A 13,760-nucleotide genomic window follows, 5' to 3' on the forward strand; every position below is an offset into this window, starting at 1 on the left:
CGTGCGAAATCCTCGAGACGAAGAGTCTGAAGATGACAAGTGATTTGGTAGAGAATGCAGACGACGATGAAGATGGTGTTACGGTAAAGCCAAGAAGAGAGCTGGAGAGTGCATGCGACGACGTGGCTAAGAACAGGGTTGATGATGTAAGGAATCTGGTTAAAGCCAGAGATGTACCACCAGATTCTGTAGACTGCTTCGAGCGTTAGTGATGGGAGGACGAAGATCATTAGCCGTTTTAGCGATCTCTGCATCATCAAGAAACAGAGCAAAAAAAATATTTATTAATTATAAATAACTGAAAGCGAAAGAAAACAACATCCGACCTGAGCTCAGTTGGTAGAGCGGAAGACTGTAGTCTGTAACAGATAAATCTTTAGGTCGCTGGTTCGATTCGGGCAGGTCGGATTTTTTTGGTTTTTTTTAAATTTTTACAAAAAAGACATAACTACGTCACACTTAACTCACAAAAAGACAAAACAGTGTCGGCTAGAAAATTAAAAATTGTTCAGTGACGTAATTTATTGTTCACTGAACTTTTTTCAAATACTCATTGATTATTTTGCATAATTTCAAACTGTTTTAAAGAAACACGAAAAAACAAAACATTGCTAGAACGAATGTTGATTAAAAAAAAGAATTTGCCATAAAAAAAGTACTAAATATCGGAAACTAAATTAGTAGTAATATTTTGTAAAGCTTTAAATTTTTCTCAAAACAGGCAAATGTTTTTTTTTCTTCTTTATATTCTTAGTGAAAACAAAATTAGTAAATAATTATTTGTTGCGTTTACTAAAATTCTGGAATAAAAAAAGAGACTACGAAATTAGTATAATATATATCAGTTTGGTAAAGGTTCGTAGGTTTTTTCTTTTTTTTTTTTTGAATTCTAGGTTTGCAAAAAAAAAAAAATCTCTAATTTCAAAATTAACAACGAATTTGAATCAAAATTTAAGGGTGATGAGATTAAAGCAAAGAAAGGAACAAAACCTGAATCTCAGCTTCGTGTTCGATCCTAACTTTGTCGCTAACATCCCAAAGCTTATCAAGAAACAAGAACCGTCTCATCCCAAACTTCCTCGACCAAATCGAGAGGCTAACGAACGATATTCCCGCAAATATCGATAAAGAAAGCTGAACCACGGCATCGTAGGGCCGTCGGTGGTGGAAATCGCAGTCGGAACAGACGAGCAAGAAGTGAGAGATCATCGGTACGATGACGACGAGGAGGAAGAAGAGGGACCACGAAAGCAGAGCCGTGCCGCAATTGGACTGATCGAACCATAGCACGAGGGACATGAACGTGAACCGTGACGCCGGAAACTCCGGTTGCGATTTGTTGTTGTTGATCGCGCTTGGTCGTGTCATCGTCTCCCGGAGCAGATGCTCCCGAGATCCTCGCTCCGATGTTGCGTTGGCCATGAGAATTTAGGGGAAAGATTCAAAGAGGGCAAAAGGGCAAAAAAATTAAAGTCGCGTTTGATTGGTTTTGTTGTAAGCTATACCATACCTGTAAATCTTGTTTAAATAGTAAAGTTTACGAAACTTTTTATATGATTAATTTAAAGACAAAACATGTATTTAACATAGTACTTATATTATTATTTTTCAGATATTATGTGGGTTCATTTTTCTTTTTCTTTTTTTGTTGGCTGCTAGTAATTGGAATTTGGAAAGGGTGTTTTATCACTTCTGTTTAATATCTTAAATAGTAATTAAAAATTGGTGTAGTGTAGCAAAGTCTCATAATTATTATTTTTGCGAATTTAGCTAAATATGACCTATTTTATTCAGGTGTTTACTGTTTATGAATTTGTCTTCATATGTGCTGAGTAGTTTCCAGCTATATTGGTAAAACAAAACAGATGATCTTCATTAGCTCCCTCCCTCCAAACTTAACTTAATTGTTAAATTTTATTTTACTAGTCGTAAGAATAAGTATTTCGTAATTATTATATTAGGCTTTATTCACATTTGTAATTAGTAGTATTGTTGATTTTTTTGAAAATTACAAACATGATTGTTGATGAATTCACGGGATTAAATATCAGTAACCTAGTCAATCAATAGTCATCATACAGTAGTTAGAAATTAGTTAGTTTCACGGGTTAAATCATTTGATTGATGACGTGTCCCATATTTTTGAGGGCCCTTACAGCCCATTGATTATTGAAAGCCCAGTATACATAACCCGAATCGGATCATTTGAGTTAAGTCGGATCCTAAATTTTAGGTAGGATATTTCACCGGCCGATTAGTTGGACGCGTCGACGTCGATGGGCATGTGGAGCGAACCCAGAATATCCGCCCACCTTAGGGAACCGTCATTATTCGTCTAAAATTCTCAAAATTTCTCCATTTCTACGAAAAATCTCCAACCTTTACTTTTCTTTCCTGTGAATTCTCTGCTCTTCTGATTACAATATGGCGGCGGCGACGATGGCGATTTCAGGCATCTCTTCTCGTACGTTGGCGATTTCAAAGCCTTTGATTACACTTCGACGCTCTAGAGCCGCCGTTTCTTACAGTTCCTCTAACCGATTGCTCTGTCATCGTCCTCTCTCTTCTCGTCGCCTGCTCTTTAGGTGTGCTTTACTTTGCTACAGCTGATATTTTTTAATTGATTTGGTGTCGTCGTCACTTGTGATTATTATGAAAAGGGTTTAATATTTTTCTATAATGATATAATTAAAAATTCAGGAACAATCATCGAGTTCAAGCAACGATTTTGCAAGAAGATGAGGAGAAAGTTGTGGTGGAGGAATCATTTAAAGCAGAGACTTTTGCTGGTAAAGAAAAAGAACCACTTGAGGAGGAGTCAAATACTAGTGCGTTTGAGACATGGATCATCAAGCTTGAGCAAGGAGTCAATGTCTTCCTTACTGTAAGGTTTTTATAACCCTTTTTATTTAATCTTAATCGTCGTTGTGTCTTACTAGAAATTTAGACTGTTTGATTTTGTGTATTAACGTTATTAACGGGAGTTATCTCATGTGTTCTGATTATTGTCTTGTTTTCGTTTCCTTCTCAGGACTCGGTAATTAAGATACTTGACACACTGTACCGTGACCGAACCTATGCAAGGTTCTTTGTTCTTGAGACGATTGCTAGAGTGCCTTATTTTGGTAAGTACATCTCTCTGTAGTTTCAGTTCCTTCTGCAAGTTACATTTAGCTTAGTATTAAGAGCTAGTCATCAGGTAAGATTGTGAATGTCACTTGAGATATGTGCAAAAAGAACATTGACAGAATCGTGTTCAACTCTTAGCAACCAAAGGCGATCCAACCATAATCCTCTTTGTGGAGTATATGATTTGTGGGAAATCAAATATTGTGTTTTTTTTGTTTATCAAACAGTTATGAATCTGGATGCCAAATGGAATTTGTTTATAGGCTAGAACCTAATGTTTGTTTCTGTATTCTTGTTGCAGCCTTTATGTCTGTGCTACACATGTATGAGACCTTTGGTTGGTGGAGGAGAGCAGATTATTTAAAAGTACACTTTGCTGAGAGCTGGAATGAGATGCATCACTTGCTCATAATGGAAGTAAGAGCCATTTTTTCCATTCTCTAGGAGTTGCATACTCTTAACTCGCATAGTTGGTAACAGTAACATGATTCTGAATCTGATCACAGGAATTGGGTGGAAACTCTTGGTGGTTTGATCGTTTTCTGGCCCAGCACATAGCAACGTTCTATTACTTCATGACTGTGTTCCTGTATATCATAAGCCCTAGAATGGCATGTAAGTTTCCTTTAACGTAAACATAATCTTATTGTGATCTTCTTGAAAGTAGCAGATAATTGATGCAACAGAGAAAAATTTGTCTTCTGGTCTACATGACTTCATCAACCGTTTGTTACCAATGCAGATCACTTTTCGGAATGTGTGGAGAGTCATGCTTTTGAGACTTATGATAAATTTCTCAAGGCCAGTGGAGGTTGGTTTCCAATTTTTAAGAATGGTTTTTTCTTCTTTCTCCACTATCACACAAAATTCTTCAACGATTTTTACATTCTGAATTTTTTTGGTTTCCCTAAACAGAGGAGTTGAAGAATATGCCTGCACCCGATATCGCAGTAAAATACTATACCGGAAGTGACTTGTACTTATTTGGTGAGCTTATCCATCCTGATTTTGTCACTATTCTCTAGAGTGTTAAGAGTTTTTTTTTTGCTTTGATTAGTAGTCTCTCAAACTTGTCTATGTGTTGTCTGCAGATGAGTTCCAAACATCCAGAGCTCCCAATACTCGAAGACCAGTAATAGGTAGCAATTTTAATCTGTTCTTTCAATATCTGAATTGAATCCACAAATTGCTAAAAAGGTGTATGATCCATGGTTGTGAGTCTACATTCTAGAAAAGAACTGAGCTTTGGCCTACGATGTTATCAGTTTGTTACTTGCTTTGGTGTTGGTGTTAGATTAAGAATCTATAACGTTGTTGTTTTCTTTGTGGTTATGGTTGGGCAGAGAATCTATACGATGTGTTTGTGAATATAAGAGACGATGAAGCAGAACACTGCAAGACAATGAAAGCATGTCAGACACTGGGGAGCCTGCGTTCTCCACACTCCATATTAGAAGATGATGCTGAAGAAGAATCAGGCTGTGTTGTTCCTGAGGCGGCTCATTGCGAAGGTATCGTAGACTGCATCAAGAAATCCATTACGAGTTAAATTACTAAAATAGAAAGGATTAAAAAAAAAGATTGATTGTAATTGTATCAGCTTATTATGAAGAATTAGGTATAATTCCCATAGACTTGGGAATAAAGGAAAAAGTGTGAAATTCCCATCATCGTTATGTGTGGGAGAGAATCAAATACCCATATTATGTAAATTTGCTATGATGAGCTTAATATTATTATCCAATTCATTGGAGACAAGTTGTGGTTGCATAGTCGGTTTCCATTTATATTTCACAGGAGTAATTTACCAATTTATAGGCGCTTCTATTTCTAAAAGCTCAATCATATTTGGTGTCAGAAGAGAGGCATAAGCGCAAATACTAATGACAATGTTAATCAAAGGGTAACTAATGGGCAATAGGAGCAATACACTTTCTTCGAATGAATAGTAGTAATGCGTAATTTGACATTATAAAGATGGCAAAAATGCTCAAGTACAAAATCATTGAATGTATCATTCTCTAAAGAGAAGAAAGTGTATTGTTGGTATTAGCGTTTAGAATCACCTTCTCCCATTTTTTACTTTTGTTGGGTTATGTTGGGGTGAGTGTTGCGCAAAGACGACGTCGTGTNCAAAGATTGATTGTAACTGTATAAGCTTATTATGAAGAATTAGATGTAATTCCCATCTTTATGTGTGGGAAAGAATCAAATACCCCATGTGATGTAAATTTACTATGATGAGCTTAATATTATCATATCTATCCAAGTCGTTGGAGACCATTTTTATGCACGATTAGCCATTGTGGTTGTATTTACCGGCTGCAAAATTCATATTTCATAGGAGTAATTTACCAATTTATAGACGCTTCTATTCAAAAAGCTCAATCAGATTTGGTGTAGCTCTCATATATTCGCTTCTATTCTAAAAGCTCAATCATAGAAGAGAGGCATAAGCACAAATTCTTACAAATTGTGAAATGGTAAAAAGTGGGCACTGGGCAGTACGTAAGAGCAATACAGTTTCTTTGAATGAATAGTAGCAAGCAATGTGTATTATGACATGAGATTATTACTATTATAAAAGATGGCAAAAAAATGCAAAGTACAAAATCATTGAATGTATCATTCTCTCAAAAAGAAGAGTATTGGTATTAGACCATCTTTATCGCCGAAACAGTTGGCCTGTTCTTGGGCTTTTAAAAATGAGAAAATATATAACAGTGCTTTTAGATCAGAAAAACTGATCTTATTTGAGAACTGTTTTTATGTTGTTCTTGTGCTACGTGTGCTATTTTCATTGGACGTTATTTTGTGTTCGGGGGAGAGATTTCTCTCGTTTCAGCTTCTTCGGTATTGTCGACCTAGATTTTTTTTTGTTCTCTCCCAACGGCGAAACGGCGATTTCATTTTCTTCCCGTCGAGCTAGGGTTTGTTTTTGTTTCTTCTTCTGTTCGAAATCGCATCTAGGTTTTCTTGTTTCTCTCATTCTGTTCTTATTTTTTACTTCGATTGTTGATTTTGGCGAATTGGGTTTCTCTGGATTGATTTTGGGCGATGTTGATGTCGATTTTGTTGGTTTAATTCAGTTAATTTTCGCTATTGACTAATCGATCGTGCGTATGGATTACTATTTCCACTGGGTGAACCGATTGAGCAGGTGGTTGTTCTGATCGAACAAAGTGAAAAGTACAACTCTTTCTTTTATAGTTTTGATCAATTGGGGTTTGATTCACTGCTCCAGTTTTTCTTGATTGTGTTGAATGCTAATCTTTTTGCTATACTCACTGCTCCACTTTTTTTAAGTTAATAGTTGGATAAACTCAGATGTATAATCATCATAACAATGTGATTCATTTTCTAGCTTTTGGAGTTCAGTTTGGGTAATCAACATTGCTGGCTCAAGTTCATGACACGTTTATCTTACTAATGCAGGCTGGGGAATACATTGCTGAACAAGAGAGGGCTAGATATTCGTGTTGAACAAGAGAGGGCTAGATATTCGTGTTGCAGCTCTTGTAAGTCCTTTACAAGTCCTTGGGAACAAGAAGCTATAGCGACGAAAGTATCTTCAGGACAAGGGATTGTCAAGTTACCCATGGGATGATCATACACCGGAACTCTTATTTGGCCTTACTCAACAGAGCTTCGAATGATGGCTTGTTCAAGAATGAAACCCGCTCCATATATCTCTTCTTCTTGCTCTCCCCTAGAATTTCTTTTGGTGTCAAAGCTGCTTTTGTTTGTTGGAATATTCTTTGCAGCCAAAAGACGTCGCATCAGTGTCATTTCTCTCTCAAAGTTTCTGCAGATGGATCAGGGAAATTACTGTCCTAGTTCTAAATTGTTGATTATGATTTGGTTTTGTTTTGAGATGAGAAACTAAGTTTTCTCTCTCTGTATATATATAATGGTGGGACATTGAAGTAGCACAGGGAGACTTTGAAGTTGTTGAACATGACGAATCAAGAACTCACTGTCACATTCACTTTGAAGTTTGAAGTGGTAGAAACTGCAGGGGAAGCTCTATTTGAATGGGAGGGTCTTGGTCTGCCAAATTCACAAACGATCAAGTCAATAGAGGCAAAACCATGTGCTAATAGGTGAGTGTTATGGACACACCTTGCAAAAGAGCGGACGTAGTGCTCATTAAAACAGGGTGAATGTCATACGAGAAGAAATGTGCTGCAATGTTTTTCTTGTTTCATAAATGTTAATTTTTAAAGTTTTTAACAATCCAATAGATGTACACTTATCATTGAACTTATACTTAAGCCATAAATGGCAGAAAGTTTGTAATAAATTTGAACCTTGAACTTAGTAATACCTTTGAAGCAAAGAAGAGTTTTAATACAAGCACAAGATTAAAGGAGAATATATGGAATAAATTTGGACCTTAATCTATGTATTAATTAAATATAATGTTTGTGTGTTTTAATTAATTAAGTAATATGTTTGTTTGGTTTGTAAAATAAATTTACAATGTTTTGTTGTTTCATAAAAATTTGGTATTGTATTAGGAATTTTAGTAAAAGTTTTATAAGTTTGAAATTTATATGTTCTTTTATAATTTTAATAATTTATAAGTTTAAGAATATGATGAAGAATATTATATAATTGTAATAAGTTTAATTCTAATATTACATACCAAATTTATTAGATTTTGTAATTATTTTATTTTTAAGAATATTATATTATTAAATCTTAAGATCTTAAGTGTTCTCCCTATAACTATCTTTTTAACAAAAGATCTTAACTACTGATCTTAAATTATTTTACTAATATATTTAATCTAAGAACACCAAAAACTGTTTTGCCTATAAAAATGCCCTTAGAGTTTAGAATCACTTTCTCCCATTTTTTACTTTTGTTGGGTTTTGTTGGGGACAGTGTGGCGCAAAGACGACGTCGTGTATGGGGGGACATTTCACGTGGGGAAAAAAGCCTTAATTCATGCGCCCCTCTTTATTATTTTTATTCCTTTTTCTTTCGATTTTTCAAATTATTTGTTACGCGGGTTTAAATAACACAAATAGTTTCCCGCCCAAAAGGGTATACCGTGAACTTTTTTGTGCCGGTGCAGTCTGGTAAAACTCGCACACTAATCAAATTTGAATCTTTTTTATTCATCGGTTTTGATTTTTCAGGTTTTAGCATGTAGCAATAGCATACTCGTAGTCGTAGTTACTATCGATGGATGCTTTATTTAATCATTAATAATAGAGTTTGAACTTTGAACTGTGATGATGGATGACTTTTTTTCGTTGGTGACATAAATTGTAGTTATTCTTCGATGTTGTTTTATTCAAGACCATAATAATGACTTTTTGTTTCTTTTTGAGTTTTTATTAAACAACAAATCTAGTCGTACAGTTACAGAAATAGCATTAATTTTTTACTCTCGAGGGTAAATTTTTTAGTATATTTTTTTTTTTTGGTTTCTATCAGAAATTCAGAAGAACTAACATTATAGTTGGAAGCATGCACCCCGACATATTTATAAATTGATTTGTTCTTGTTAACAATGACGTAGATACACTTTTTTGCCATATATGATTTGAAAGTATATATACTCAAGTTTTAAATGGTTGAAAAATATCTTAAAGATAATGTATTCCATAATATTTGATTCCCCTAATATTCTTATTTAAGTGGGATAAAAATATTTAATGTTGTTTGCATTCTGAACCAACCGAATCGAATCGTTATAACTGTTAATAATTATTAAGATTTGTTTAATAAATCATATTAATTCCGTAACAACTTTACCCTAAAATAATACTTATTTTAAAAAAGAAATGTGAAAGTAAAAAAAAAAAAAAAAGGCTCTGAAAACTTGCTTTATAATGTCATCATCACTGCGAAACCCAAAGATCTGAACAGTCCCTCTCTCTCTTTATTTCTCTCTCGGAGAGCTCTCTCTCTCATGGCGGAGCTGATCCGTCTCTTTTACTGGTGATATATTCCGTTTCGCCATCGGAGAAACTCTGTATCTGATTAGTCGATCGATGATGAGTGAATTCGATCTCGGAACGAGTCAGAGGATGACGGAGACAAACCGCACCACGACTACGACGACGTTTCTTGATTTGCTCCGTCGTCAGATGAGCGGTCACGATCTCACCAGGAGGAAACGCACTCTTAAAGAACGGTTGAGATTCAAATGCATCGGAGGATGCTGCGGTCCGACCTGGAGTCTCCGTCTAACTAACGACGACGCCAGTACGCTCCACAGTCAAAGCTCTAGAGACGACGAAGTAATCGAAGCACAAACCGAAACCGGACTCGTTCCAGAATCGGGTTCGGGTATGAATCTCGCGACGGCGTTAGAGGCGGAGAGATACAACCGCGGAGGAGAATCGACGGAAGCGGAAGTAGATATGACGCCGACGAGAGTTTCGTTGATGAGATTGCTTGAGGAGACGGCGGAAAGAGCCGCAGACGATGGCGGAGAAAAGGAAACGGAGATAATGACGGCGTCAATGGGGACGTTGACGGGTAATGATTCGGTGTGTTGCGTGTGTATGGGAAGAAAGAAAGGTGCTGCGTTTATCCCATGTGGTCATACTTTTTGCAGAGTCTGCTCTAGAGAACTCTGGCTTAACCGTGGATCGTGTCCTCTTTGTAACCGTCCGATCATCGAGATCCTCGATATCTTTTGAAAAAACGATCGGATGGCTTAAAGTCCTCGATCCGCGTGTGAGTAAATTCAGGTCGAATCCCTAGATATACGTTCCAAAATTTTAACTACGGTTTTGTGTACTACTTTGTACGTTTTCTTTTGGTTTATGGAAAGCAGATGATGTAAATGCAAAAAAATTAGAGGTTTTTGTTCGCAAGGCCCATTTAATCTATTTAAGCCCATTATAGAAACAGCCAGTAAGTAGTACACTACGGAAGCTTCTAGCCATTTTTTACATGGCAAGAATCCAAAATAATGCTCGCCTCACACCATCCGAACGACGCGACGCTTTGTATGTTCGATTCTTAGGTCGTCACGTGGCAGAGTCGTAGGCGAGTGTATATGATCTTAGTTTGTGTTGTGTATTCGATCAAAGAAGAAACGTTTACCTTAATTTCATTTTCAGTTACATTTTGTCTATAAGTTTAAGTAGTGGTATCTATCTCTTCTCTTGTTCATAAGCTTCGAAACTTTTTTTCAGTCGAAGAAAATAAAAATGGCGGCGATACAAGTGTTCAACCAATTCCCCTGCAAAGCCAGAGTTAAGACCTCATCGAACTTTAAATCCATTTCAAAGCCTCTGATTACGATTCCGATGAGCTCAATTGTTCACCGTCCGGTGTTGTCAACCGGAGGAATCGCTGTTTCCCGTGCGGATTTCAGAGTCCGAGCCACGGAGGCGGGAGAGAGAGGATCGGCGGCTTTAACGGTAGCGGATGAAGCAATCGAAGCCGTGGAGGAGACGGAGCGGTTGAAGAGATCGTTAGCGGATTCGTTCTACGGAATCGATCGAGGTTTGAACACATCTAGTGAGACCAGAGCCGAAATCGGAGATTTAATCACACAGCTTGAGTCGAAGAACCCTACTCCAGCTCCGACGGATGCTCTCTTCCTTCTCAACGGCAAATGGATCCTCGCGTAAGTTTTTTCCCCGTTGCCGTTACATAAGGATTCTGGAATCAAATTGTTGCTATGAAACGATGAACTTCACTTTAATTGCAATTGAGTGCTGCTGTTTTTGATTTGGTGAATGCCTCATTTGCAGCTACACATCGTTTGTGAATTTGTTCCCGTTGCTTTCACGAGGCATCTTGCCATTGGTAAAAGTGGATGAGATCTCACAAACCATTGATTCAGATAACTTCACTGTTCAAAACTCTGTTCGTTTCGCTGGTCCTCTAGGTACAAACTCTATTAGCACCAACGCTAAGTTCGAAATCCGAAGCCCTAAACGTGTCCAGGTAAAACTGAACCATCAAAAACCAAGAACTGAATGATATAAATATCTTGGAAAAACGATTCAGTAAATGTTTTTGGTTCTTGCAGATTAAGTTTGAGCAAGGCGTTATCGGGACACCTCAGCTAACGGATTCGATTGAAATACCGGAAAACGTAGAGGTTCTTGGTCAAAAGATTGATCTTAACCCGATCAGAGGGTTACTTACCTCGGTGCAAGACACTGCCTCGTCTGTGGCTAGATCCATATCGAGCCAACCACCGTTGAAATTCTCTTTGCCAGGGGACAAGGCGGAGTCGTGGCTACTCACGACTTACCTAGACAAAGACATTCGGATCTCTAGAGGTGACGGTGGAAGCGTCTTTGTGCTTATCAAAGAAGGAAGCCCTCTCTTGAATCCTTGAACTTTGTCTAAATATATGTCTCTCTCTCTCTTGTCGTTGTGTTAAGTGAGACCAAATAAGTGATGTTGTAGGTTTACTCCTTAGTGATTATATGGAAGTAAGGGAACTTATTTGTTTTAACGCAATACAAAGTAGAACGGAAACACACTCATACATATAGATCGGAAATGAAATCATGCAAATCGCCAAACACACTCGCGCATATCATCTGCAATCACATGCTTTCCATTTTAGCACCGCTCTTTGAAGCATAATCATGGCAGCACCAACATATCCCTTTACCACTACCGACATTTAAGCATTCGCCTCCATGATACTTGCTGTCCAATGCCTTGCATGGTTCATCGCAAGTAGAGCTCTTGGCCGCAGTACTACATAAACCCAACCGGTATTCACATACTCCCCACCCATTCACTTCTGTCCCGATCCAAACAAAAAAGTCAAACATTTCATTAACATGTATCTATTTTAGATCTTGGAATCAAATATTTTGGAATTTTTTTTTTGGTGTGTACCTGTAGGAGATATGAGGAGGATGGAGAGACAAACGACTACTGCAGTAGCAACAACTGTGCTCAACCTTAAGCTCGCCATTCTTTCTTTCTTTCTTTCTAATTTGTTTTTCTCTCTATCTTTGTGATTGATTTATTTAGATAAAAGGCGAGGTTTTAATTTATAGCACTGGCTAGGTAGTCGGGAGAGGACGAATTTTGTGAAAAAGTAACAATTTTTAAGTATTTTAAGCTTAGTGAAAAAAGGGAATCAAAGTTCTCTCTCTTCTCTCTCTAAAATATTTGAGAGAGGGAGAACATCGTTGATTTTCAGGCTTCTTTTGTGTTCTGTCCGATATTGATTGGCTTACATAGCAACAATGATCGGTTTTGTTGTCGGCACTTCCTTGCCGAGTTGGTAACGGCGCTTCTTTGCCGTGTTGGTAACGGCGCTTCCTTGCCGTATTGGTAACGGCGCTTCCTTGCCGTGTTTACTGTCGGTGCTTCCTTGCCGTGTTTGCTGTCGGTGCTTCCTTGCCGTGTTTGCTGTCGGCGCTTCCTTGCCGGTGTTGTCTGATCGTTACATGTCCCGAGTGACTCGGGCTTTTGCCGGGTATCTTCCAGCTCTGTCAGTGGAAATAACGGTGTTTCGTCTGGCAAATCCAGCTTCCATAAGTGGTTTTGGCCAGATTTTATCGTTGCTTGTTGATAGCTTGGTTCTTTCTAGTTTTCCTTTTCAATAAATTCAATAAATCTGAGTTGGTATTTAGTTTTAGGTACTAGTTGCTTAAAATTAAATTCTGGCTTTTATCTTTAGAGCTTCGATTTGCAGGAAGATCTATCAAGAGATTAAGTCTTGGGTTAAAAGATTGAAGAATATTCAGATGCATATTACAATTTCCTTTTGCCGTGTCTTTTAACTGGAGCTCCGTCCAAATTTATTTCGGTGACAATCAAGGATGCTTCGTGTGATGAATTTCGACGTTGCTTTCCTCACCGGATTCGGTGCTCGTCGGCGGCGAAGGTTGATGTCGGTACACTTCCGATGACTCATCAAGATGTGTTGCAGTTGTAATCTCATGTCGACACGTGTTTTTGGATAGAGTCCAATGTTAAATATCTTTTACCGTCGATGTTAATCTAATGGGCATGTTGGGCCGAACTTTTAATTCTGCACAATCGTTGTAGGCTTTTAGACCTTGTTTTCCTTTGATGGTTTTAAATAAAATCGAAACACTTATGAGTAAAAAAAAAAAAAAGGTAGTCGGGAGAGAGAGAGAGAGCTCAATGCCTCAATCAGTCACGTAGCTTTATATTATATTATGTATACACTTGCCTGTCTCTAGCAAACTTGCAAAATAGACAATTTAAAAACTTTTAATTGATATTACACAATCTGTATAGAACATGTGGAAGGATTGATATCCTTGTCGGCTCCTTGTATCAACTTGAATCCTATATATGAAATCAGATTGACGAAAAAAAAAAGAGTATAGAAGAAGGAAGTGAAACAAACTCATGTCTTTTTCTTTTGCACTTCCAATCTTGACTTCTTTTCTGGTCAACACCTTAAAATCATTCAAAATCGATGCTTAAAATATATATTTCAGTTACAAATTGTCAGTAATACAGAATTGTTGAAAAGAGTTTTGTAAATTCATAAATAAAATAACCTTAAGAAGATATATGATTTTAACACACAAATCGTTTTAAGAACTTCATTGAATAATAACACCCCAACTCTTATTGTAGATGATTTTTTTTTTTTTTTTTTTTTTTTTTTTTTTTTTTTTTTTTTTTTTTTTTTTTTTTTTTTT

At 37.0% G+C, this 13,760-nt stretch overlaps 5 protein-coding genes and 2 long non-coding RNA genes across 10 annotated transcripts in view; 5 read left to right on the forward strand and 2 right to left on the reverse strand.

Annotated features, from left to right (window-relative positions):
- LOC104731284 overlaps nucleotides 1-1,530 on the reverse strand; it is a 3,643-nt gene extending 2,113 nt beyond the window's left edge. Inside the window, exons 1-2 of one of the 2 annotated variants that reach the window (XM_010450612.2) lie at nucleotides 991-1,530; nucleotides 12-248 (exon numbers count right to left, since the gene is read on the reverse strand). In XM_010450612.2, the coding sequence (XP_010448914.1) occupies nucleotides 12-248; nucleotides 991-1,422 (669 nt within the window). In that variant the 5' untranslated portion in view covers nucleotides 1,423-1,530. The remainder of the gene's footprint in view (nucleotides 1-11; nucleotides 249-990) is intronic. The other variant, XM_019233417.1, reaches the window with a different exon arrangement.
- Nucleotides 2,178-4,899, forward strand: LOC104731285 (ubiquinol oxidase 4, chloroplastic/chromoplastic). The gene is made up of 9 exons (XM_010450613.2): nucleotides 2,178-2,585; nucleotides 2,701-2,884; nucleotides 3,032-3,125; nucleotides 3,431-3,546; nucleotides 3,636-3,744; nucleotides 3,872-3,940; nucleotides 4,045-4,116; nucleotides 4,221-4,268; nucleotides 4,473-4,899. Exons 1-9 carry the CDS (start codon nucleotides 2,425-2,427, stop codon nucleotides 4,676-4,678), a joined length of 1,059 nt encoding a protein of 352 aa, XP_010448915.1. The 5' UTR covers nucleotides 2,178-2,424; the 3' UTR covers nucleotides 4,679-4,899.
- Nucleotides 5,853-7,468, forward strand: LOC104731287. Of its 2 annotated transcripts, none has more exons than XR_758579.2 (2): nucleotides 5,853-6,318; nucleotides 6,565-7,468. It is a non-coding gene; the product is annotated as an uncharacterized LOC104731287 (long non-coding RNA). The 2 variants fall into 2 exon arrangements; XR_758580.2 differs by having other exon boundaries at nucleotides 5,854-6,289; nucleotides 6,565-7,453.
- On the forward strand, nucleotides 8,949-9,974 carry LOC104731288. Its single transcript, XM_010450614.2, has one exon. The coding sequence runs from the start codon at nucleotides 9,138-9,140 to the stop codon at nucleotides 9,789-9,791; it is 654 nt and encodes a 217-aa protein (XP_010448916.1). The 5' UTR covers nucleotides 8,949-9,137; the 3' UTR covers nucleotides 9,792-9,974.
- On the forward strand, nucleotides 10,062-11,572 carry LOC104731291 (probable plastid-lipid-associated protein 2, chloroplastic). Its single transcript, XM_010450619.2, has 4 exons — nucleotides 10,062-10,143; nucleotides 10,293-10,729; nucleotides 10,857-11,052; nucleotides 11,138-11,572. The coding sequence occupies exons 2-4, from the start codon at nucleotides 10,308-10,310 to the stop codon at nucleotides 11,450-11,452; spliced, it is 933 nt and encodes a 310-aa protein (XP_010448921.1). The 5' UTR covers nucleotides 10,062-10,143; nucleotides 10,293-10,307; the 3' UTR covers nucleotides 11,453-11,572.
- Nucleotides 11,513-12,067, reverse strand: LOC104731290 (defensin-like protein 95). Of its 2 annotated transcripts, none has more exons than XM_010450617.2 (2): nucleotides 11,968-12,067; nucleotides 11,513-11,866 (listed from the first exon to the last, which is right to left on the reverse strand). In XM_010450617.2, exons 1-2 carry the CDS (start codon nucleotides 12,044-12,046, stop codon nucleotides 11,667-11,669), a joined length of 279 nt encoding a protein of 92 aa, XP_010448919.1. In that variant the 5' UTR covers nucleotides 12,047-12,067; the 3' UTR covers nucleotides 11,513-11,666. The 2 variants fall into 2 exon arrangements, with proteins under 2 accessions (XP_010448919.1, XP_010448917.1); XM_010450615.2 differs by having other exon boundaries at nucleotides 11,513-11,869.
- Nucleotides 11,715-12,805, forward strand: LOC104731289. The gene is made up of 2 exons (XR_758581.1): nucleotides 11,715-11,840; nucleotides 11,974-12,805. It is a non-coding gene; the product is annotated as an uncharacterized LOC104731289 (long non-coding RNA).

The sequence above is a fragment of the Camelina sativa genome, chromosome 12 (genome assembly GCF_000633955.1).
Source record: "Camelina sativa cultivar DH55 chromosome 12, Cs, whole genome shotgun sequence".
Lineage (NCBI taxonomy): Eukaryota > Viridiplantae > Streptophyta > Magnoliopsida > Brassicales > Brassicaceae > Camelina > Camelina sativa.

What these genes read in the sequence shown, in the direction of transcription:
- LOC104731285 (XM_010450613.2), top strand. Translation starts at nt 2,425, where the DNA reads ATGGCGGCGGCGACGATGGCGATTTCAGGCATCTCTTCTCGTACGTTG. An exon ending in ATCACTTGCTCATAATGGAA is followed by an intron (nt 3,547 to 3,635) that starts GTAAGAGCCATT and finishes ATCTGATCACAG; the next exon opens with GAATTGGGTGGAAACTCTTG. An exon ending in ATTTCTCAAGGCCAGTGGAG is followed by an intron (nt 3,941 to 4,044) that starts GTTGGTTTCCAA and finishes TTCCCTAAACAG; the next exon opens with AGGAGTTGAAGAATATGCCT.
- LOC104731288 (XM_010450614.2), top strand. Translation starts at nt 9,138, where the DNA reads ATGATGAGTGAATTCGATCTCGGAACGAGTCAGAGGATGACGGAGACA.
- LOC104731291 (XM_010450619.2), top strand. Translation starts at nt 10,308, where the DNA reads ATGGCGGCGATACAAGTGTTCAACCAATTCCCCTGCAAAGCCAGAGTT. An exon ending in AACGGCAAATGGATCCTCGC is followed by an intron (nt 10,730 to 10,856) that starts GTAAGTTTTTTC and finishes CCTCATTTGCAG; the next exon opens with CTACACATCGTTTGTGAATT. An exon ending in GAAGCCCTAAACGTGTCCAG is followed by an intron (nt 11,053 to 11,137) that starts GTAAAACTGAAC and finishes TGGTTCTTGCAG; the next exon opens with ATTAAGTTTGAGCAAGGCGT.
- LOC104731290 (XM_010450615.2), bottom strand. Translation starts at nt 12,046, where the DNA reads ATGGCGAGCTTAAGGTTGAGCACAGTTGTTGCTACTGCAGTAGTCGTT. An exon ending in CCTCCTCATATCTCCTACAG is followed by an intron (nt 11,870 to 11,967) that starts GTACACACCAAA and finishes GGATCGGGACAG; the next exon opens with AAGTGAATGGGTGGGGAGTA.